General features: G+C 42.6%; 1 protein-coding gene across 2 annotated transcripts in view; it reads right to left on the bottom strand.

The window, feature by feature from the left end:
• Nucleotides 1-14,670: 14,670 nt before the first annotated feature.
• Nucleotides 14,671-25,723, bottom strand: part of eif2b5 (eukaryotic translation initiation factor 2B, subunit 5 epsilon) — a 58,719-nt gene continuing 47,666 nt past the window's right edge. For both annotated transcript variants that reach the window (XM_041215435.1, XM_041215443.1), the window contains exons 14-16: nucleotides 23,712-23,837; nucleotides 20,561-20,671; nucleotides 14,671-18,501 (exon numbers count right to left, since the gene is read on the bottom strand). In XM_041215435.1, the coding sequence (XP_041071369.1) occupies nucleotides 18,439-18,501; nucleotides 20,561-20,671; nucleotides 23,712-23,837 (300 nt within the window). In that variant the 3' untranslated portion in view covers nucleotides 14,671-18,438. The remainder of the gene's footprint in view (nucleotides 18,502-20,560; nucleotides 20,672-23,711; nucleotides 23,838-25,723) is intronic.

Raw genomic sequence — 25,723 nt, 5'->3', positions numbered from 1 at the left:
CCCATTATTATTTCCCCAGCCTCATTCTCTAAGGGGCCTATGTTCACTTTGGCCTTTCTCTTCCTTTTTATATATTTAAATAAGCTCCTCCTGTCTGTTTTTATATTACTTGCTAGTTTATCCTCAAAGTTTATTTTCTCCATCTTTATTCTTTTTTTGGTCATCTTTTGTTGGGTTTTAAAACTTTCCCAATCCTCTGGTTTACCACTAATCTTTGCCACATTGTATGTCTTTTCTTTTAATTTGACACTATCCTTAACTTCCTTGGCTAACCATGGTTGGTTTATACCCTTCCTTGAATCCTTTTTCCTCACTGGATATATCTTGATTATAAGTCATGAACTATTTTCTTAAAAGTCTGCCATGGTTCATCAAAAATTTTTCTACGAAAATCCTATCCCAGTCCACTCCAGCCAACTCTGCCCTCCTTCCTTTGTAATTACCCTTAATTAAGTTTAGCACAGTTGTTTCCGATCCAAGTTTCTCACTCTCAAACTGAATGCTAAATTCTACCATATTATGGTCACTGTTTCCTAGGGTATCTTTTACTCCGAGATCACTTATTAAACCTGCCTCATTACACATTACCAGATCCAAAGTAGCCTGATCCCTGGTTGGATCCACAACATATTGTTCTAGAAAACTGTCCCGAATATACTTCCTGAATTCTTGCTCGTGGCTACCTCTGCCAATTTGATTTTCCTAATCTACATGAAGATTAAAGTCACCCATGATTAATGTATTGCCTTTTTTACATGCCCTCATTATCTCCTGATTTATTCTCTGTCCTACAGTATAGCTACTGTTCAGGGGCCTATAGACTACTCCCACCAGTGTCTTCTTCCCCTTGTTATTTCTTACCTCCACCCATATAGATTCTACATCTTCCAATCCAAGTTCCTTTCTTGCTATCATACTTATTCCATCTCGTACTAACAAAGCTACCCCACCACCATTTCCTTCCTGCCTGTCCTTTCGAAAAGTCATATACCCCTGAATATTTAATTCCCAGATTTGATCTCTTTGTAACCATGTCTCCGTAATGGCTGTAAGATCATACTAATTAACCTCAATTTGTGCTATTAATTCATTTATTTTGTTCCCAATAGTATGTGCATTTAAGAGCCATTAATTTTGCCTTTTTACCATTTTTTCCCCTTTGACCCTATTTGCTGTTGTTTGTTAATGTTTGTGCAACAATTAGATGTAGGTAGGTGAAAAAGTATTCACTTAGGACAGAAATATGTAAGCACCCTAACCAGCAACATTGTGTCAATGGATCTCAACATGTGGAATGAACATGGTCCCAATATTGTCAAAAAAATAATTTCCAAAATGTGGAATATCGAATATGCTCAATGGTGCTAAGGATGATTTATGGTGGAATGATGATGCCAGGGTTAGTACTGATGATGATGAAGATGGAGGAGGTCCATGATGATGTTATACAACCAGGTGACTGGGATGAATTGTTTGGTCATTCAGTAATTTCAAAGGATTTCAATGTGAAGTGTTGTCGTTAATTTGTTATATATTTATATTGCATTGGATGAAATGTTCTCGTGTCATAAAATGAATAAATGCTAGGTACTTAATATGGATGAAATTTATATAATTTGTAATGTTATAAAATAAATGTTAATAATTAATGTGAAGTCTTTGGTGTGGTTACTTTTCACTTTGTTCCTTCTGTCGGTCTTTTTTGGGTTTCACTTGTGCCCAAAACAAACACATATGTCAATCCCTCGGAAACATTACCCGTTAAAAGTTGACCCCATGACTTTTGGCCTAAAAAATTGGTTTAAAAAAATTGACTTTTATATGCTTAAGTCTCAGCTCTTCTCCCAATGATCATATACTTGCATATCCTCCTTCTTTCAATCCATTACAATGTCGCAGCACATTGTAACTCCTGCCAACTCTCTCCTTTCCTTCAGAGATGACCTACTTCACCATGCCCCTCCAAACCTTTGTCCTGCTTCCTCCACTGTGTTTTATTTCTTTTTCTATTACAAATGTCTTGGGGGGCCTTAAAATCCCTGTGTAAATGACATCCAGTGCTCGGGTGCAAAATTGCATCACAGGTTCATTTACTCTCAGGGAGTCACATTGCTGCAAATCTACCTGCTTCCTCACTTTGTGGTTCCCTGATGATTTGGTTGCTAAGTACACATCCCAGTGTGGATGTGACTCATAGATCTAGAGATTTCCACATCTTATCCCTGTTGTGTGCGCAGTTTGCCACTCTCAGTTAGGGCTTGTATTGGGGATAAGATATGGTTCTTCCTCCACCACTGACACACCCTGGTGCTCTGAGTACCTTCTATGACATGCCCTGCAGTAACTCACCAAGGCTTCTTCAGCAGCACCTCCCAATCCCGTGATCTCAGCCACCTAAAAGGACAAGTGCAACAGGTGCCTGAGAACACCACAACCTCCATTTTTCCCTTCAAGTCACATGTCATCCTGACTTGGAAACATATCACTGCTCCTTCATTGTCACTGGGTCAAAATCCTGGAATTCCTTACCTAATAGCACTGAGCAAAGCTGACCTCAATCATTAGTTACATGAGGACAATTGCAGCTTGGGGTCCCTTGATAACAGTCAGGAAAGCGATATCTTCACATAAGTTTCTCTCTCCAACACAGGTGCCAAGGACAACCCACTGCTTCGCTGGCTCAGATAATGTAACTCAAGGATTGAATATGGGACCTTTTTGATCTGGGTAGCTTATCCACTCACTGGGCTAAATACTTCTTTAGCAGCATTTAACATTGAAAATCTCCATATACACATTCCATAATGGTGAAATCTTATGTCAACATTCCACCATCACAGTTTGTCAATTAACCTATTGGATTAGTGTTTACTGAAAAAAAAATGGCAACCTTCTTTTTCTCAGTAATGACATGTCTATCTTTTTCTCAGTAACTGCACTTTTAAGTTCTGGTCTCCGAAGGATATAGAGGCACTGGAGAAGGTGCCGCAGAGGTTTACAAGACTGATACCAGAACTGATAAATTATACTTATCAAGAAGGGCTGGATAGGTTGGTGTTCTATTCTCTACAGCAGTGTCTGCCAAACTTTTTTCTACTGTGATTCCATTTTAATGCTTCACACTAGGTGTGACCCCAGATTTAAAGTTAGGAAGCAGAGAGTTGTTCAGTGAGTTAAGGGTTTAAATAGCAGGGATACAGGCACCATTTTGCAGCCTTTGTTGGTGTCAGCAATCGGGCCTCAGAGCTCATTGGATTAGGTCATGCCCACAGGCAAAAAGATCATGTGCATTTAAAAGGGTCTCAGAGCCAGTCACAGGACTGTCAAATCTGAGTCTCCACTCCAGAGTCACCATTGCTGCCTGAGAGATCACAACCCCAATTGATTGTCCCGGGTCACAACACACAGGTTGGAAACCCCTGCTCTAGAAATGAGACGACTGATGGTGAATTAATGTAGATCTTTAAAATTATGAAGGCATTTGTTAGGCAACATAGGCAAAATATTTCTACTTCTCAAGTATCAAATATGCCATGAAGATGACCTTTCTTATGGCAGCGGGTGGTTATGATCTAGAAGGTATTGCCTGAAAGAGTGATAGAGGCGGATTCAATCATGGCCTTGCAAAGGATATTAGGTCAGTACTCAAAGGGAAAAAATTTGCAGGACTATGAGGAAAGGATGGGTGATGACTAGCTATTGAAGGCAGCCAGCACAGGTTGGACAGAAAAAAAAGACCTCCGTTTCTTGTAGGCTTCTGTGAATATGTCAACTATCTGTTGTAGTTCTTCTTCAGAGTGAGCACTAACTTGTGCATCATCAGCATACCATAGTTCTATTACACAAGTTGTTGTTGGCTTGGTTTTAGCCTTCAGCCCGTTGAAGTTGAAGAGTTTATCCTTAGTTAATAATATGTTATTATCCCACCTGGGAGAAGGGCGTCTGCCAGTAGTCAGTTGCAGCGTTGTTCCAAGAAAGATTGAGAATAGCGTTGGTGCAATGACACAACCCTGAATGTGACTTACCATGAAGACCAAAGTCCTCTACTAATCTACACCAAATGTATCAAATGCAATGCCTTTAATTGGGATTCATGATGAAGTTCTCAAAAATGTGCCTCACTTCCCATATCTGGAAGTTATCTATCCCAAAAAGCTGGCATTGATGACGAGGTACACCAACGAATCCAATGTGCTAACTCAGCCAGTGGTAAATTATGTTCTCAGGTTTTTGAGAATTGTTATATCATACTTGATTCTAAACTCAAAGTCTATTGGGCCATGGTTCTACCCACCCTTCCCTATAGTGCTGAAGCTTGTAAAACTTATAGATACCATATAAATGCCCTCTAGAACAACATCATCAAAGCTATCTTAGAAGGATCTTGCGAATTAAATGGGACGACAAAAACACAAACATGAGCACCCTCCAAGTCACAGACATACCAAGTATAGAGGCCATGATAATCTCACATTAGCTGAGGTGGGTGGGACATGTTGCCAGAATGCCTCACTCAAGACTCCCCCAAACAGGTGCTGAACTCAGATCTAAGCCATGGAGTCCATTCACATGGGAGCCAAAGGAAATGAAATGTTTCAAAGACAATCTCAAAACCTCCAAGAGGGTCTGCTCGATGAACATCAACATAGGGAAAGTAGATCCCCAATCACGATCAAAATGGTGATTCATCATGAAGGTCTTCCAAACAAGAGCAGTCGCTGAGAGAGAACGGTGGGAGAGGTGGAAAGAGGGCGGCTGCTCAAGCCAACAATCCACCACCATTTCGGCCAACAACTGAGGTCTTTACTGTGGGAGAGCCTGCAAGACTAAGATATGGATTTAGAAGACAACTACGAACACACAGGCAATGCTGACCACACACTTCCATCCAGCTATCCACAAGAAAGAATCATCCTTGATGCCAAGGATTCCAACAGGTAGAATGGCCTCCTTCTGTGCTATAAGCATTCTATGATTCTGACTGTGGAGGAGACCAGAATTAGGGTTCATAAATAAAAAGTAGTCATTAATAAATCCAATAGAGTATTCAGGAGAAATTTCTTTACCCAGAATGGTGAGAATGTGGGGCTCGCAAGGAGTAGTTGAGGTGAATAACATCAATGCATTTAAGGGGAAGTTATACAAGCACATGAGGAAGAAAATAATGGAAGGCCGCGTTGATAGGGTGAGATGGAATGGGGTGGGAGGAGGCTCATGTAGAATTTAAACATTGGCATAGATCACTTAGGCCGAATGATTTTCTAAATTCAATATAATTGTACAATTTCAATAATTTAAAACAGAAAAATCAAAAATCACACGCATTGTATTGATACACAGATGCACATATTGTGCCTTTAAAACTTCAGAGGGAAACAAATACACCACGCCAAAGGAAGTGAGATAAGGAAGGGTCTCTTAGCCATTAAAGGAATGACTGCCAATAGTGTGGCAAAGGGGGGGGTGATATGCACAATTCATATGAAATTGGCCAAATTAGCATAAAGAATTAAGGAATTTCAACCGTGGGTTACATCCAGCACAATTGTGTTTCCTGGTCTTTTACATTGGTTTAGAAAACATTGTGCTGGAAGGTGATCACACTCACTAGTCATGTTCTCAATTTGAATTAAATGAGGGTGGCAAATTCCTGCCAGTTGTGCCCATTTGAGGGGGCTGTTCATAATTAAACATTAAGGTTTTCTCTAGGCACAAAGACATTACTTTTTAAAGGTTTTAAAATATTAAATATTTACTTTATGAAGAAACTGACTCCTGTACTCTACTCCTGTAAATAATTCAGTATAGTTTTTTAAAATTCATTTTCAAATATGCTAAATCAGGTTACTCTTGTTGCTGGTCTAGGCACTTTGATTAAAAATGCTGATTTTTGTGGTTAAACCCATTTTTACAGTATCTTTACAGTGCAGGAGGAGGCCACTTGGCCGATCAAGTCTGCACTGGCTCTCTGAAAGAGCATTCTACCGAGTCCCACTCCCCTGCCTTATTCCCATAATCTTGCACATTCTCTCTTTTCATGTAGCAATTCAATTCCTTTCGAATACCTCGATTGAATCTGCCTCCACCACCCTTTCAGGAAGTTTCTTCACCCTCTGGATGAAAACATTTTCCTCACATCGCTTTTACTCCTTTTACCAATTATTTTGAATCCGTGCCTCCTAGTTCTTGATGCTGTCTTGATTGGGAACAGTTTCTCACCATTTACCCTGTCCATACCCCTCAGGATCTTGAATACCTCTATCAAATCTCCTCACAGCCTTCTTTTCTCCAAGGAAAACAGTCCAAATCTCTCTAATCTATCCTCATAGCGACAGTTCTTCATCCCTGGAATCATTCTTGTGAATCTCCTCGTACTCTCTCCAATGCCTTGACATCCTTCTTCAAATATGGTGCCCAGAACTGGACGCAGAACTCCAGATGAGGCCTAACTATTGTCTTATACAAATTCAACATGACCTCCTTACTCTTGTACTTAATGCCCCTATTAATAAAGCTGAAGACACTATATGCTTTATTAACAGCTCTCTCAACATGCCCTGCCATCTTCAATGACCTACGTACGTATACACCGAGGTCCCTCTGTTCCTGCACCTCCTTTCGAGCCTCTCCCTTTATTTTATACTGTCTCACCATATCTTTCCTGCCAAAATGAATCACCTCACACTTCTCTGCATTGAACCTCATCTGCCACTTGTCTTCCCAATCCACCAATTTGTCTATGTGCTTTTGAAGTTCAAGACTATCCCCATCGCAGTTGACAACATTTCCAATCTTCATGTCATCTGCAAGTTTTAAAATCATGCCCTGCACACCACAGTCTAGGTCATTAATATATATCAGGAAGAGCGAGGGTCGCAACACTGGGGAACTTCACGACAAACCTTCCTCTAGTCTTAAAATCCATTTATCACTATCCTTTATTCCGTGAGCAAAATTTTGCTCACAAGTCTGTTGTGTGGCACAGTATCAAAAGCCTTTTGAAAACCTTGATACACCACATCAACAGCGTTTCCCTTAGCAGACTTCCCTGTTACCTCCTCAAAATATTCCAGCAAGTTAGTTAAACACAATTTTCCCTTAATGAATCCACGCTGGCTTTCCTTAATTATCCTGCACTTATCTAAGTGATTATTGATTTTATTCTGTTCTATAGTTTCCAGACATTTCCCTGCCAGAGGTCAAACTGACTTGTCTGTAGTTGCCAGCATTTGCCTTGCACCCCTTTTTGAATAAGGGTGTAGCATTCACAATTCTCCAGTCCTCTAGCACCTGCTGCAGGAAATTATCTTGAAAACATTCCAGGATCTGTCACCTGTCTTGTCCTTTTGTACTATTCCTATCCCAATCTAAATTTGGATAACTGAAGTCCCCCTTTATGATTACTCCATAATTTTGCACCTCTCCATAATTTCTTTGCAAATTTGTTTCTCCACATCCCTTCCACTAGTTGGTTGTCTATATACTACACAAATCAACGTTATTACATCTTTTTCATGCCTTACGTCTAGCCAGAGAGATTCCGTCCTTGACCCCTCTGGAACATCCTCTCTCTCCAGTACTGTAAACATCTTTAATCAATGTTGCCACTCCCCCACCATCCTCCCTTTCTTCCTTTCTTGTCTCTCCTAAACACGTTGTACCCAGGAATATTTAACACCCAGTCCTGCCCTTCTTTGCGCCAGATCTCTGTTATAGCAATAAAATCATAATTCCATTTGTCAATCTGTGCCTTCAGTTCATCGATCTTATTAACCACACTCCATGCATTCACATACATGCACATTAGCCCTGATTTAGGCTTTTTTCAGCTGTATTAGTAAAAATGCACCAGGTTGCCACCCTTAAATACATTGATGAGCATTGTTTAATGCAAGGTGTCCAAATACACTGCTTCATGAAAGATTTTAAGTTTCTGATTATGGAAATGAGCTTCACTTCAGAAAGCCAGCACAATTTGCGCCCAAATTGCTGATTGCCTCCAAAGTGGAAATGCTGCCCCAGAGATTATTTTTTCTGAGGCGGGAGGGAACTGCCGGGCATGAGATGGGATTTGAAGTAGAAAATGCGGCACGGAAGGAAGAGGGACCAGGTGCTAAAGTTGGTCAGTGAAAATTGGGCTGAATTATAGGTGGACTTGTTAACAAATAGAAAACAAACAACAAGTGTTTCACAATAACACAATTTGATTTACATACTGATGTCTTTTAATGCCTTTTTAAAAATTGTTCGCTTCAGCCCCTCAACATGTTTCAACAGGATATGTTTTAAACTCAAGAATGATTGGAGGGCATTAACCACATTTCTACATTCTGAGCACGTGTAGTTTGCAAACTTCCCCAGCATACAAAATCTGTGCATCAACAGCTGGGGAAGTTTTGTGCTCCACCACAACCCCCTCACTACCATGTCCTCTGAGAGTTTGATAGTTTCTTTGCCTATACCCAAGAGATGAGAAAGAAGCTGGAGACTGAATTTTCAGTTATATTGCAGGGAAGTGGTTTAACAAATGATGTTCTCTGTTACCAACTGGTTAAACAGACAGCATCTGTTATGTTTATGTTGATGGTTTTATAAATAAATTATTTATGGAATGCTTTTTTAAAGCCACTTCATATCTTGATTTTTGTTTGTCTTGAAATAAAAATCTTTCTCTTCTGGAACACTTTTGAGGCTTACATTTTTTCCCTGATGAAAATTTGCAACTTGGCAATTAATCTGAGCAATTGATGAGGCACAATTTATGGAAATTTATATTTATTAAACCTGGAAATTCACTAATAGTAACAGTATACTATAGGGTAATCTTTATATTTCTGATGCATGCAAGGAAAACCTATTGGGAGAGTGTGTAAATGCAGCCTGTGATTTTCCATCCATTAATTTTGATAGCAAAACATTTACTCAAAGGTTTTAAAGCAGGAATATAGAGAGAGTCTGCATTAATGATGTGGAGAACGTGGGGTGGGGTGCGGTTATAGATGAGGTTGTAATTGAGTCAGGTGATGGGTGGGAACATATGGTAGAGTGGCACTTATTGTTCTGAAAGAGTCAAGGGCCTCAGAGTCCAATTTTCCTGCTCTTCCCCCAACACCATGCCCATCCAACATACATACAAAGACTAATGCACTTTGTACTCCTCCAATATTGCTTGTAACCCTTCCTCCAACTATAGTTATTCTGTATGCTGCACAAACACTTATAATCCTAATGGACATCAGTATCATCCTTCTCAGACTCCCTACCTCACACCCCGTCCACAATCCATAACTCCTATACTCCTGGATTACATTACGAGTACTCAGTGATCCTAAGATCAACCCCCACCAATGTTCTCAAGACAATGAGAACTCCATCCCCAATTATTGTGGATTTTGGTGCTCCTATCCTAGACCCTAGGACCCCTCAAAATACTCTTGCATCTTCAGTCCCCAGGCCTCCTTTCCAGTGTTCCCAGTGCTGCCTCCTGAAACTGATAAAGCCATGTCCTCTTTCTATAACGCCCATTTGGACTCTCTGGGCACTCCTTAAAGAGCATGAACTGGAAGATTATTAAACATGCATTCTGTTTAGCAGAATGTAGTTTAAACTGCTGACTTGGCAATGGGGTCTAGTAACAACTTGCATTTACATACAGCACCTTTAATGTTGTAAAACATCCCAATACACTTCCCAAGCATAAACAGGTTAAATTTTACATAGACCCACATAAGGAGACATTCGGAGAGGTGACCAAAAGCTTGTCTAAGGTTTCAGAGGTCTTAGGAGATGAACAGATTTAGGAAGGGAATTCCACAGCTCTGTATCTAGGTTTCTGAAGGCAAAGCTGCTAATTGTAGGGTAGAGAGTAGGACATGAACAGGAAGGCAAACTTCTTGGAACGTAGAGTTCCTGGAGAGGTTATGGGAATGGTGGAGGTTAGAGATTTGGAGGGGTGAGGTCTTAGAGGGGTTTGAAAGCAAGGATGAGAATTTTAAAATGAAATGAGTATGTTCCCTCCCCTAACTTTTCTGACACTCTTACCTTTCTTTCCTCCTTTAAAAGCTCCTTAAAACCTATCTCTTCAACCAAGCTTTTGGCTACCTGAACTAATATTGCCTTATGTGGCTTAGTCTCAAATTTTGCTTAACGATGCTCTTGGATGCGCCTTGGGGTGACTGACCACATTACATGTGTATATAAATACAAGTTATTCTAAGCAAGGTGAAACAACTCTTTAGGGTAGAGAATTCCAAAGACTGCCAGCTCTCTGAAGACATTTCTCATCTTGGTTCTAACTGACCGATCCCTTACCCTGAAACTATGACCTCAAGTTCCAGGCTCACCAGCCAAGGGTAACAGCTTCTGAACAATTACCATCTTGTGTTCTCTCTTCCCTCCTCCTAATCCAGTTCTCCGATATTATACAGGGATCAGCCTGCGGTTCTCTCTCAATAACACTGGCAGGCCCTGAATGTCTTGAATATCAGACACAGTATTTGAGGTATGCTCTGAGTTGATCAGTGCAAGGTGCAGTTTCATCACAACTGCCTCCAAGCTGCTTTTAGATTTCCATAAAGACTAGATTATATTGACCATGAGCTGTTTCACCTTGTTTAGAATAAGTTTTATTTATGTAACAGGATAAATTATCCCAAGACGCTTCATAGGAGCATTGTGAAGCTAAAGCTGACACTGAGCCACAAAGCAACATTAGGGCACATGGCCAAAAGCTTGCTCAAAGAACTAGATTCTAAGGAGGAAAGAGAGGCCTAGGGAGGGAATCTGAGTGCTTAGAGCCTAGGCAGCTGAAAGCATAATCACCAACGGTGGAACAATTAAAATGGGGATGCTCAAGAGGCCAGAATGAGATATATTTTGGTGAGTTGTGGAGGTAATTGAGCATAGGGGTGATGGGTAAACACAGCTTGCTGAGAATTACAACAAGGGCAAGTGTTTCAGATGACCAAGTTTAGGAAAACTAGGCCAGGCAGAAATGATTTTTTAAAAACTTCATTCATGGAACGCAGGCATCGCTGGCTAAACCAACATTTATTACCCACCCCTAATTGCTCATAAAAGGTGGTGGTGAGCTTCTTGAACCGCTGCAGTCCCTCCCTAATAGCACTGTGGGTGTGCCTACACCACGTGGACTCCAGTGGTTCAAGAAGGCAGCTCTTGTAGCCACAGTATTTACATCGCTGGTCTAGTTCAGTTTCTGGTCAATGGTAATACCCTAGGGTGTTGAAAGTGGGGGATTCAGCGATGGTCATGCCATTGAATGCCAATGGTTAGATCCTCTCTTGTTGGAGATGGTCATTGCCTGGCACTTGTGTGGCGCAAATGTTAGTTGGCACTTGTCAGCCCAAGCCTGGATATTGTCCAGTTCTTGCTGCATTTGGACATGGACTGCTTCAGTATCTTAGGAGTCTTGAAAGGTGCTGAACATACGAACAAGGAGCAGAAGCAGGCCATTCGTCCCCTCGAGCTTGCTGTGCCATCGAATAAGATCATGGCGGATCTGAATGTAACTTCAAATCTGCATCCCGCCTGCCCCTGATAACCTATCACCCCCTTGCTTACCAAGAATCTATCCTTGAAAATCTGCCTTGAAAATATTCAAACATTCTGCTTCTGCCGCCATTTCAGGAGGAGAGTTCCAAAGACTGTTTAAAAGCAAAATGCTGCAGATGTTGGAAATGTGAAACAAAAACAGAAAATGCTGGAAAAACTCAGCAGGTCTGACAGCATCTGTGGAGAGAGAAACAGAAATAACCTTTCAAATCCATATGACCCTTTTTCAGAGCTAAAGAGATGTAGCAATGTGATAAAATTTATACTGTTTAAGGAGGGGGGGGTGGAGCAGGTGGAGCACAAAGCGTTACTCCCTTTGTCCTTTTGTTCATGACATCTTTGTCAATCTCTCCTTTGTCCCCACCTATCGTTGACCTTCTATCCAGCTTCACCTACTCGACCCCCATTAAACAGTAAAAATTTCATCACATTTCTACTTCTCTTTAGATCTGACGAAGGGTCATATGGATTCAAAATGTTAACTCTGTTTCTCTCTCCACAGATACTGTCAGACCTTAGATTTTCCAGCATTTTCTGTTTTGGTTCCAAAGACTGTTTTTGTGCAATCATCAGCGAACATCCCCACTTCTGACCTTATGATGGAAGGAAGGTCATTGGTGAAGCAGCTGAAGATGGTTGGGCCGAGGACACTACCCTGAGGAACTCCTGCAGTGATGTCCTGGAGCTGAGGTGATTGACCTCCAACAACCACAGCCATCTTCCTTTGTGTTAGGTATGACTCCAACCAGCAGAGTGTTTTCCCCCTGATTCCCACTGACTCCAGTTTTGCTTGATGCCACAATCAGTCGAATACTGCCTTGATGTCAAGGGCAGTAAATCACCTCACCTTGGGAGTTCAGCTCTTTTTGTCCATGTTTGTACCAAAGCTGTAGTGAGGTCAGGAGCTGAATGGCCCTGGCAGAACCTAAACTGAGCATCAGTGAGCAGGTTATTGCTAAGCAAATGCCACTTGAGAGCACCATTGATGACCCCTTCCATAATTTTATTGATGATGGAGAGTAGACTGATGGGGCAGTAATTGGCTGGGTTAGATTTGTTCTGCTTTTTGTATATAGGACATACCTGGACAATTTTCCACATAGCCGGTTAGATTCCAGTGTTGTAGCTGTACTGCAGCAGCTTGGTTGAAGATTGTTGCAAATGCTACAGCCTTGTTTTTTGCACTGATGTGCTGAGATCCCCCCATCATTGAGGACGGGGACATTTGTGGAACCTCCTTGTCTGGTAAGTTGTTTAATTGTCCACTGTTCACGAGTGGATATGGCAGGAGTGCAGAGTTTAGATCTAATCCATTAGTTGTGGAATCGCTGAGTTCTGTCTATCTCTCTTCATTGAACCAGGGCTGCCCCCCCCCAATTATTGGAAGGGGCATATGCCATGCCATAAGGTTACAGATTGTGACTGAGTACAATTCTGCTGCTGCTGATGGCCAAAAGCGCCTCATGATTGCCCAGTCTTGAGTTTCTAGTTCTGTTCAAAATCTTTTCCATTTAGCACATGATAGTGCCCCACAACACGATGGAGGGTATCCTCAATGTGAAGACGAGACTTTGTCTCCGCATTGACTATGTGGTGGTCGTTCCTACTGATACGGTGAAGGGCAGATGCAACTGTAGCAGGCAGGTTGGTAAGGATGAGGTCAAGAATGTTTTTCCCTCTTGTCAGTTCCCTCACCGCCTGCCGCAGTCCCAGTCTAGCCCACGTTCGACCTGATGCCATCAGACTTCATGGGGTCCGGAGTCGATGTTGAGGACTCCAAGAGCAACTCCCTCCTGACTGTAAGTGTTTGCTGAATCTGTCCTGCCGGTGGGACAGGACATACCGAGGGATGGTGGTGTCTGGGACATTATCTGTAAGGTAAGGTTCTGGGACTAATACTATGTCACTATGACTGTGTGTTGGAACAGTCAAATTTGGAAATAACAAACATATAGATGAGGGTTTCAGCAGTAGATGAGCTGAGGCAGGGTGATGTTATGAAGATGGAAATGAGATAGTCTTAGATGACGAGGATACGCAAGTTGCAAGCTCATCTCAAGGTCCAATACGACACCAAGGTTGCAAACAGACTGGTTCAGGTTCAGGCTCAGATTGTTGCCAGGGAGAAGGATGGAGTTGGGAGCTAGGGAATGGAGTTGGTTGCAAAAACAATGGGTTCAGCCTTCTCCATTTTTAATCGGAGGGAATTTCTGCTCATCCAATACTGGATGTCAGATAAGCAGTCTGATAATTTAGGGACAGTTAAAGTGCTGAGGGGGTGACTGTGAAGAAGAGCTGAGTGTCCTCAGTGTACATATGAAAACTAACACTGAACAGCAGAACCAGAGCGCACTGCCCACACTTGAAGGAAGATAAATTAAAAACGAACCTGCAGAAACAATAGATAGAATCCTACATCCCATTGTGCTGGTGGCAGAGCCGCAAAATGCAGCAAGCCATTCAAAAGTCCGTTGTCTTCCCGCTGGCGAGAGCGGAAAATCCTTCCAGCAAGAGGGGCCATAAAATTCCACCCTATATCTGTGAATGAATGGTCAATTTAGGGAACAGGTTGTTTGGGAGCCAGTGGAACCAGTTACCACTGATTCATTCAAATGGAAAGAAATTAGATTTTGAGATCCAGTATATGAGTAATTTGAGATATGATGCATGGCATATTTGGAGGGAACAGGTGACAATGGACCTACGATTCCCAAAACTCTTGACCACAGAGGGTTTTCCTCACCTCATGTCTAGGTCTCCTGTAGGTTCACTGATAGAGATTTATTGCTGTGATTATTTATTGTATTGATTATTGCTGTATCAGGCGATGACAAGCATGGTGGACGGTCAACTAGATGGACCTTGATTTTTTTCAATCTAACTGTTCCTATGTTTTGACTCTATCAATTTGGTTATGACTACAACACTCAAGGTCTTAAAATGCACTCATCAGCAATCAGAACTGAGGCATCCAACAATGAAAAGCTTTGGAAAGGGGAATTAATGTACATGATCTTTGCAAGGAGGAATTAAACCAGCTGATAACTGGGATAATCCTTAAATCTCTGAATATTCAAAGTTCAAATAGAAAACAAAGCATCCTTTCCATGGCATTTAATCAGCAGAGTTGTTGTTAGGTTTACAATATGGATGTGCATTCTGTAAATCAAACCTTACTCGGCACATTGCAAGTTTTGGCTAGCCTAGAAAGGGTTCTTTGTGAGGGGATAGCACAAGCATCAAATGGGAAAGTCATCTCACTGAATCTAAAGGAAGGTTACTTGATCCTGCTGCAGATGTTGCGCCCCCACGCAGTCCCTAAACACGCTGTACCTACTTGGAAAGCTCCAATCCAAATCAGCACGGTGATGTATACAGAAACTATTTGCATTCTCCGGGCTTTCGGAAGCAGAAAGGGGAGGCGGCACATAGCTTAGTCATAAACTGAATGACAATTTTCTATCAAGGGTCAGGGTACACAAACTGTTAAGTCAATCCTTTGTGGGTGGGAGGTGCACATTATAAAGATGTTAATAAAGTCACAGCAAAAGGAAAAGACTTGCATTTATACAGCAACATTCTTGACCCCGGGATGTCCAAAGATGATTAAATAGCCCATGAAGTACTTTTGAAGTGAAGCCACTATTGCATTGTGGGAAACACAGCAGTCAATTTGCACACAGTGAGATCCCACAAACAGGCAAAGTGACAATGGCCAGATAATTTAGTGATGTTGATTGAGGGATAAATATCAGCCAGGTTTCTGGGGCGAACTCCCTACTGTCATTCAAAATAGTGCCACAGGACCTTTTACGTCCATCTGAGATGGCAGATAGGAGCCTCAGTTTAATATAATCCGATTGACAGCATCTCCCTCAGTACTGCAAGTCTCGAGAATGAGGCTTGAACCCACAGCCTACTGACACAGAGGCGAGATTTAAACTACACAGCCAACTGACACCTCTCCAAACTGTTCATACACACCTGCGGTATGTATTTAAATAACAGCCTTCCATATAAAACAGCAATTTCGGAGAAGGGTTAGGAATTTCACATACTTGCTCCATCCTCCATTATGTTGAGTTTATTTATCAACATTAAGCCCAAGTTAGTTTCAGGAGCATTCTGGCACATTGATTAATTCTCTCTGTTCCCAACTGCTGCCACAATGCTTACATATAGAAATTTTTTCTGTGCTTTAGTTCAATGTGCCAAAAAAAGCATGGTGGGTGGGGGAGGGTGGTGAAGGAACTAAAATAAATATCTGACCAAGTTCCAATTGGATCTCAAACTCCTTAAACAGTGTTTATTTTGGGCATGTTTGGGAGCTGCGGCGAATTTCTACATATTCATTCATCTGAGATTTGAGTGTTTTGTTTCACTGTCTTATGCATGTGCATATAAACAGAATTCAATACCTAAAAACACAATACAACCTAAATACAGCCGCTGCCAGATGCCAGTTTCAGGACAGCGCTGTGATTCCCAGTGTTACGCTGCCTTATTTAAATCCCCCTGTTAGCTCTGTTTCAGTCAAGGACAAATCACAGCTTATAGTCTCATGAAACTGGTTCAAAAAGACGACGCCAAGGTTCCTGCTGTCCAGTGCAGCTGACAGCGAGCTAGCTGTACAATCTCCGATGACTCTGCTTCTCTCCAGTAAAAGCACCTTTTAATTACTTAATAAGCCAGCTCCTCCCTGCCTCAGTAAACGGTAGCTGAACTCACTACTATCCATTAACTTTCACACCGAGCATGGCTCTGCAAACTCAAACCTCCTGTTCATTAGTCATCTGTTAACAACTGGAGGGAAAAACAGCACAAGCTTCATTAAATTGATATTTTTGTACCAATTTTCTCCCTATTCTTGCAACTGTCCATGTTGGGCTATGGGGTCCACAGGAGCCTTAATTAGTTTTGATGAAAAGTCATCGATTTGAAACCATAACTCTGTTTCCCTCTCCACAGATGCTGCCAGAGCTGTTGAGTATTTCCAACAATTTGTTTTTATTTCAGATTTCCAGCATCTGCAGCATTTGGCTTTTGTTTCATAGGAGCCAGCGGTTGTTGGTGTACAGTTGCACAGGGACAGTCTCAATGCTGGAGTACAGGTATCACAGCAGCTGGATTCTTACATGTCTATTCTATGTTGGGTTATAGGTTCACAGGTGCTGGATAGATGTTGGGGTACAGGGTACCACTGGCACTGGCTCCAGACTGGGGTATGGGTCCCATTGGAGCTGGGCTTTTATCAATACTTTGCCAAAATGACCATTCTTCATCTGCCAACTTTGACACTGAGTGGTGGCTATTCAACAACAGGAGGAATCACAGCTAAGCTGGATCCTGTTCTAATCCACACGTGATTTTCCAGCAAGAATCAGTGATCAGGAAGAGAAGGATGGGACATGGAGGGCAGGTTTAGCAGCCTCCTTGCTGGCATCAGCTTGCTCAGCACAGACTTTGGAGAACACTCCAGGGTCTTTGAACCAGTGTGGATTCTTTACCCATTGATCCTAGGAAAGAGCTATTCACCATTGAAACTTTTCACTGTTGCACTATCACCAAATATATTCATCAAGTCATAATCTGTAAGGAGACACTGAGGAGTTGGCTTGCTTGCACATTTATGAAGAACTGCAGTGCTCAAGGTCCACATTATTGTTCAGGATGAAGGCAGTAAAAATATGAAGCTCTGGCACTGCCGCTTGGGGAAAGGAAAGCTTTTCCTTCTGACACCACAGTCTGTCCTTCTTGGCACCACAAACCCTACTTAACTCTGCCTCGTGTCTGTTTCGAATCACTCAGCAGCATTTCAAGTGAAGGGAGACAGAGTTATTTACAAAGTCATTTCCCTTCAGGCGACATTGGAAACTGAATGAGTCCCTGAACAGTGTGGTTTTATTCTCCTGTTCAATGACTACTACGACGAGACATTCCCGAAAGAGCAGCAGTGAGAAGCTTTCAATCTAACATCCTCCTGTCTCCACCCTGCCTAAAATCTGTCACATTTTCTTTCAATTAATTGCCGTGCCCCTCAAAGTAAGGGATGTTCCTGATATGAATGGAATACTTCCCTTGTAATTATCATCAGCAGCAAGCACTCTCAGATCAGACATACTGTGGCCTAGGTACAGAATAAAGTCCCCAAAAACATTCTGAGTTAGATATAACATGTATTAGTTAGGTTCCCTCAATTTTGTGTCTCAAGTACTTTCAGCACAGGTTAGAGAATAGAGTTCCCTCTACACTATCCCCATCAAACACTCCCAAGACAGGCACAGCAAGGGGATAGATACAGAGCAAAACTCCCTCTATATTATCCCCATCTAACACTGCCAGGGCAGGTACATCAAAGGTTAGATTCAAAGTAAACCTTTATACTGCCATACTGTGTTCTAGCCCCTTACTGCATTAGGGTCTCCTGTTTTTCCATTTTCTACACCAGCCAGGCTTTGACTTCTCCAAGCAAGGTTAAGAATTTGGTGCCGGATGAGAGGGTGTTTTCTGCTGTGTACCCATGCCTAATAGGAGTAGCCCAAACCTATTCCACAGACGACCCTTAAAAGCGAGCAGAGACTTTGATGCCATGAATCTGATTTGCGATTTAAACACAGGTCCCCTGTGTGAAAGACTGTGCCAGTTTTGAAGTGTTTCCAAAGTGCGGAAATTGGCAGGAGCCATCAAATGGCAAGAGACCATTCCCATCTGGATCAGAGCCTTTCACTCTTCTTATGAATTCTTTTACTCCTTGCACTTAAAATTAAACAAACAAATGAATTTCAGGTCTGGCCGACCTGACCGGGCACTTCTGGCACTGGTGACGCTGCGGTTTGTGAAAACTCCGCGTGAATCTGTAAAATGTGGTTAATCCTCTCCTTCAGATGATTCTACCTCTGCCTCTTCAAGCCACTTGATGAACTTCTGGAGCTGAAGAACAAAGGAGCCAGTTACAAAATGTGAACGTGCAAAACCCTCCCAGTATCAAAACCCATCTGGAGTTCCGAAGGAGAGTCATATTGGACTCAAAACGTTAACTCTGTTTCTCTCCCCAGAGATGCTGTCAGACATGCAGAGTTTTTTCAGCACTTCTGTTCTTATTTCAATCCAACACTGTTTGCAAGATGTTTGCTGTGCACAGCAGAGACAGCTCTCCTTGTTCCAATACAATTAAACCACCCACATCAAGTCCCAGAATGCATACATCTATTTTGCATAACATCAGCCTGGAGTTATTATTCCAGATGAAATTGCCCATTACATGTCCGAGGCCACAAAGAATTAGCTACCTTGAAGGCTGTTTTCAATCTCAGCTACCAAAACAGGACAAAAGTCACTTTTATTTCTGGCTTATCTTTCCTCTGCTGCCGAATCACTGCCCCCTCCTCCTTGAAGGTACTGACTCATCTCTCCCTACTCACGAAGATGCTGACTGACCTACCCCTACTGAATGAAGACGCTAAATCATCTCCCTCTACTGAACGAAGATGCTGATTCATATCTCCATCTACCCTGAAGGTGATGAATGCTCTGGGCTAATGGTTGCAGGGATACTGAGAGTGTTCTGGGCTAATGGTTGCAGGGATACTGAGAGTGTTCTGGGCTAATGGTTGCAGGGATACTGAGAGTGTTCTGGGCTAATGGTTGCAGGGATACTGAGTGTGTTCTGGGCTAATGGTTGCAGGGATACTGAGAGTGTTCTGGGCTAATGGTTGCAGGGATACTGACAGCACTCTGATTTTGCTTCCAAATGGTCAGTCTTCATTTATGAGCCCAGCAGCATCACCACCAGGCTATTCAACAGTGGAAAGCATCACAGCCAAACTCGATCCCATCCTCACCTGATGGTCATGTACACACATTTACAGCCAGGCTCAGGGTTTAGTACTCAGGAGTGAGAATGCCAGAAGATCTGATCTCGCCCATTGACCAGGTAAATGGTAGTGCCTCCGAATGAGATTAGCTCAGTGAGCACTGAGGACCCTCTGGTCAGCAGGCTAGTGGCTACACAAGGTTGTGTGCTGCCCAGAACATTCTCTTGGACATTTTCAATATATGCTGTGCCAAAATGTCTTGAGAAATAAAACTACAACTGTAGCCCCACAGGTCTCTCAGATCAGTAGGGCAGGAGAACATCTTAAGCCTAGTGTAATTTACTGCACTGCTTATACAGATCTTGTTAACAGAAAATGGGAGGTTTTCAGAAAGTGGGCAGGGAGACTGTTTCCACTGGCAGGAGGGTTCGTAGCCAGAGGACACAGAGAGGGACACAGGAGAGATTGGAAAAGTTAGGACTGTTCCCCTCAGAAGATAGAAAGTTAAGAGGTAACCTAATCAAAGTTTCCAGGTTGATGTGAGGTCTTGAGAGAGCAGATAGAGAGAAACTAATTCCTCTGACAAATGTGTCAATCAGCAGAGGTCACAGATTTAAAATCATTGGCAAAAGATCTCAAGGGAAGATGAGGTGAAATTATTTCACTCAAGAGATTTGTCAGGATCTGGAATGTTTGACCTGAAAATGTGGTGGAAACTGATTCCATATGTGATTTTACAAGGGCTTTAGACTTACAGGGTCATGGACAAAAAGTGGGGATGTGGAACTAAGAGAGCCAGCAAAGGAACAACGGGCTGAGTGGCCTCCTCCTGTGCTGTGAGTTTCCACGATTCAATATGATAACTGGCAAGCAAATGCAAGTAGCCTATGAGGAACTGCAGCATGTGTTATGACCTGGAATGCAATCCCACAAGGGCAGTGGAAACAGATTCAACTGTAATTTTCAATAGGGAACTGGATAAATTCTTGACAAGGAAAGATGAGAAAAGAGTAGACGGTGAGATTAATTGGATAGCTCTTTCAAAGAACCAGCACAAGCGCGATAGGCTGAATGGACTCCTGTGCTGTATGATTTAACCATACAATATGTAGAGAGCTCATTAATATAACTGCTACAGAGACCAATCGAAGGGAGATTAGCAGCCATGCACTCACCCCCTGATGTTTTCGAAGTTTTCTCCCCTTCTCTGTGGATGCACTCTGAGAGAACCAAGCGAGGATGATTTCTTCAGCCAATACTTCCAGCTGATACAACGTCATCAGTGCCTGAGCCAGATACAGAATAAACTCATCACCTTCCAGTTTAAAAGATCTTACAACCTTGTTTCCATAAACTTGAGCCTACCCAAAACTTTGCTTACTGATCTACATTGACTCCTGGTTAAGCGACATCTTGAAAATTCTCATCCTTGTTTTCAAATCCCTCCACAGGGCTTCACCGCTCCCTATCTCTGTAATCACCCCCAGTCCCACAATTCTCCGAGAACTCTGCGCTCCCCAAATTCTGACCTCTTGCACATCCCCAACATTAATTGCTCCACCATTAATGGCCGTGCCTTCAGCTGATGAGGTCGCCACCTCCGGAATTCCCTCCCTAAACACCTCTGCCTCTCTACCTTTCTTACCTCCTTTAAGACGCTCCTTAAAACTAACCTCTTTGACCAGGCTTGGTCACCTGTCCTAACATTTCCTTACGTGGCTGAGTGACAAATTTTGTTTCGACCGCTCGCCTGTGAAGCAGCTTGGGATGCTTTATTACGTTAAAGGCCATCTTAATGCAAGTTGTCACCTACTCTCAAAAGGGCCCAACCACATAAACGGAGATGTCAAAGAACTTTTTGTTAATTTTTCTCCAAATTATCACCCTTTGCTTGTCTGACAATTGTGTAAAACAAGGGAGGAAATAAAAAACACTGAAATGATCGAAAAATTTGTCTCCAGAATTATTTTTTTTCGTTCATGGGATGTGGGCATCGCTGGCTAGGCCAGAATTTAATTGCCCAACCCTAATTACCCTTGTTCAGAGGGGATTTTAAGAGTTAATCACATTGCTGTGGGTCTGGAGTCACATGTAGGCCATAATGATATCACAAGGAAATCGCACTGAAACTAATAAGCTTTAATGCTGTGTGAATCCGCACATTCATATCACCAGCCACAAACAGATGTTAACCCCAGTGTTATTCAGTTCACACTACTCTCACCTGGCACTACTCAAATTAGGAAGGGCAGGAACTGGAATTGTACAGCTGGACATTTCTCAGTGCAGGTGGACAGAGCTTGGGTGTTTCACACACTCATTATCACATTTATTTTAATATTTTCTTTTCCACACACCCCCCACCCACCCCCTCATCAACTTCCTGCCTCCTTGTCTCGTGACAGCATCGATCGACTGTTTTGCTGGTTAGCGATTCCACAGGCATCAGCACCTTTCTGCTCACTCACTCAAGCTGTTGCCATTTGGGTGGGAGCTGAGACAACGGGATAGGGTCAGCCATTAGGAAATTCTGAACAGACTCTTAAAGGACATGGTTGGGAGATTTATTTTATCTACATAACCATCAGCCTGTAAGGGGAACCTGCTGAAGCAGGCAATCACAACACTGTCTCTCAGCTGGCAATACACATCTCAGCAGCAAAGCCAAACATGAAGAGAGCAAAAACACTTTTGACACCAAACTGACACGTTTTTTCAGAGCAATCGAGACAATGAAGTTAACAGCACCACCATGTGGCAACAGTTCAAAGTGCCAAAACAATGACTGAGTGAGCTGGTCTCAGCTGAGGCAATGGTCGGAAGTTAGCAAAGGGCCTGAATGTCCTTGGTCAGGAAAGGGAAAATTGGCCAGGATGGCTGCTTCCACTTTTTATCAGCAACCCTAACTGCAGGTGGGTAAATTGCATGAGGCAAAGCTTTCCCTTCAGGAAATCCAGTGCTTTCATGTGCTGGGAAAGAATGAATTAAGAGGACCTGCCCTGGGAGTGTTTGATGGGGACAGTGTAGAGGGAGCTTTACTCTGTAACTAACCCCATGCTGTATCTGCCCTGGGAGTGTTTGATGGGGCCACTGTAGAGGGAGCTTTACTCTGTACCTAACCCATGCTGTATCTGTCCTGGGAGTGTTTGATGGGACAGTGTAGAGAGAGAGTTACTCTGTATCTAACATGGCGTTATATCTGCCCTGGGAGTGTTTGATAGGTAGTGCACTATTTTTGGTGTCTACCAGCTCCACAAATATATACAAAATTATCTTCAAAGATTCCTCCAGTTCACTCAGTGAATAATTTGCAGCCCAGTACGAGGACAGGCGCCACCCAGTCTACAGTGACTTATTTTACCTCAGCTGCTGTAGGGCAGGCTGTGTGGCTGTCCACAGTGACTGCATTGAGCTAGGCAGAGAGTGATAAATCAGTCAGGATTCCTGCTCCCCATCTCTAACCTCTGCTAAAAATCTTGTGCATGGATGTCAGTTAGGACATGCCTGGCTTTGAAGCTACAGCAGTAGAATATTCTGCCAACACATCCTGAAAAGGGTCACATGAGAGCTGACCCTTTAAGCAGTGTGCCTCAATGTACCTGACTCCTGTGTAACTGCACTCTGACCAGCAATTTGCACTCTCAAAAGAGGGAAGGGGGAGAAACAGAAAGGTAGGAATTTTTACTTATAGAAAATACACAGAAGGCAATCAGTCTTGAGCACAAAATCTTTGCTGTCTCTCTTAGTGCAGTCGTGCTCCCCTGACAGAGGTGCCGTCTTTTGGATGAGAGCTTAAACCAATCCATTGGATGAGAGCCCCATCCATTGTCTTGGGTGGACGTAGAAGGCTCCATGGTACAACGTCAAGGAAGAGCAAAATAGTCCTCCCTCAATCAACATCAGTTAAAAATAAAAATCATCTGGTCATAATCATATTGCTGTTTTGGGATCTTGTTCTGTACAAATTGCCTCCTTAATTTTCTAAATTACAACAGTGACTACACTTTAAAAATTACTTGGTTGCCTGTAAAGTTCTTTGGGATGCTTCAAGGTCACAAAAGGCACTATATAAATGAAATTTAGTTCCTACTTTCTCTATTTCTTTCTTTCTGTATCACACTAGATTTCAACCGTGTAGCGAAAGGGCAGCTGTGAAGGTGTGCCTCCCAGATCCTGCAGCTGTGATGACAGCTGATTGTGGACAAGAACATATAGAGGCCCTGGGGTGCTGCTTCGGCCAGCATCTCTCAAAAAAGAGCTGGAATAGCAGGGGGCAATGGTGGTGGTTAATAAACAAACATGAGGTGAAGTGAAAGTGTACAGTACCTTGACGAGGACAGGCCAGAGCCTCTCGTGTTCAGTGAAAAACTCCTCAAGAGCAACTAGACAGTTCTGGTGATCTACGGCCCGCTTAATATAATTCTTGAATACCTGTGCCCAATTCTTCAGAAGCTGAAATAGAGAGGGAGAAAAAGAGTCACACATTCTCTCACTTTCAATTTGAGGTTGGCGATGTTACAATACAGAAATCTTGGTTTTGGGTCATTATCAGGTTTAACGCCCTCAATATACTAACTGATAATGGGGTGCAATAAGAATAGAATCACCGTGTTTTACAGTCATGTCTTACTGCGCATTTTCCACAGATATTGTGATCGTCCACAGAAAAAAAAATCACTGACGCCAAATTTTAAATTCTGCTTTAATGACCCCATGCATAAGCTAATATTATTCTCACTGGTCAGGCCACCCCACAAAGATTAAACATTAAAAAAAAAGTCATTCAGTCTCATCACTAATATGGCCAGCATTTACTGTCCATCCCTAGTTGCTCTCGAGGTGGTGATGGGGAGTTTTCTTGAACTGCTGCAGGCCATGTGGTATAAGTACACCCACAGTACAGTTCCAAGATTTTGACCCAACAACAGTGAAGGAATAGCGATATAGTTCCAAGTCAGGTTGGTGTGTGGCTTGGAGGGGAACTTGCGGATGGTGGTGTTCCCCATGCATTTGCTGTTCTTGCCCTTCTGGATGGCACAGGTGGTATGTTTGAAAGATGCTTTCATTGGAGCCTTGGCGAGTTGCTGCAGCACATCTTGAAAATGGTATACATTGCAGCCACAGTGTGCTGGAGGTGTAGTGAGTGGATGTTTGAGTTGATGGATGGGCGGCCGATGAAGCGGACTACTTTGTACTGATTGTGTTGAGTTTTGAGAGTTGTCACATTCAGGCAAGTGGAGGGCATTCCATCTCACTCACTGCTGGCTTTCATGAACTGAAAACAGAGTTTGCAACCTGAAGAGTGTGCTTACGGCTCCACTGTTACTTCATTTCTCATTCTGTGTCAGACCCATTTTGCAAGGTAAAGTTTGTTGCTCTGCGCTGGTTCAAGGTCCGTTCCTTGGAAATGGTATTCCAGCACTCAGTGCTCAGATTCTCTTCCTCAACTTGTTCACATTAATCCCCCAGCACTTCTCTTACTTTCCACAGTCAATTGCCACCTGATTCACAAACCACCAAATGAATCAACTGGCATTCTGTACCAGTGAAAAGTGTTGAAATTTTTATCACCTGCTGAAAGGCTGGCAGCACCCCAGGCTCCTCATGCACTGCCAAGTCATGTCCAGCTCTACAATCCAATCAGGGTTTTCTCAAAGTAATACTGCTGCACCATTGAGTGAGGGTCTGTGCCCACAATGTCCCTAAAGAAATAAAACAAAACTACACGACCATTGACTCGATGGGTGTTAGCTCTCGCCTTAGTCTGAAAGCTTTGTTTTCAATTCCACACCGGACACTTGAGTACATAAACCAGGCTGACACTTCAAGTGCAATACTGAGGAAATGCTGCTCTGTCAGAGGTGGGATCCTATGGATGAGAAGTTAGACCAATGGCCTTGTAAACTGTGGTACAATCTGTGATACAGTGTCTAGAGGCACTGCGTACACACTAGGGTGGGAAAAGCTGAACTTGTCCACTTTGGTGGGGGAAAAATAGAAAAGCAGTGTATTACTTAAATGGAGAGAGTTGCAGAATTCCTGGTACATGAATCACAAAAAGATAGTCTGTAGGCACAGCAAGTGATTCGGAAGGCATATGAAATGTTATCATTTATTGCAAGAGGAATGGAATATAAAAGTAGCTCTGCTGAAGAGTCATACAGACTCGAAACGTTAACTGTGTTCCTCTCCGCAGATGCTGTCAGACCTGCTGGGTTTTTCCAGGTATTTTTATTTTTGTTTTGGATTGCCAGCATCCACAGTTTTTTTGCTTTTATAAAAGTAGGGCTGTTTTGCTACAGTTGTACAGGGCTTTGGCGAGACCACATCTGGAGTAA

The sequence above is a fragment of the Carcharodon carcharias genome, chromosome 2, assembly GCF_017639515.1.
Source record: "Carcharodon carcharias isolate sCarCar2 chromosome 2, sCarCar2.pri, whole genome shotgun sequence".
NCBI classification, from domain to species: domain Eukaryota; kingdom Metazoa; phylum Chordata; class Chondrichthyes; order Lamniformes; family Lamnidae; genus Carcharodon; species Carcharodon carcharias.
Note: the sequence above shows the minus strand (reverse complement) of the source record. Positions and strands in the feature narration are given on the sequence as shown.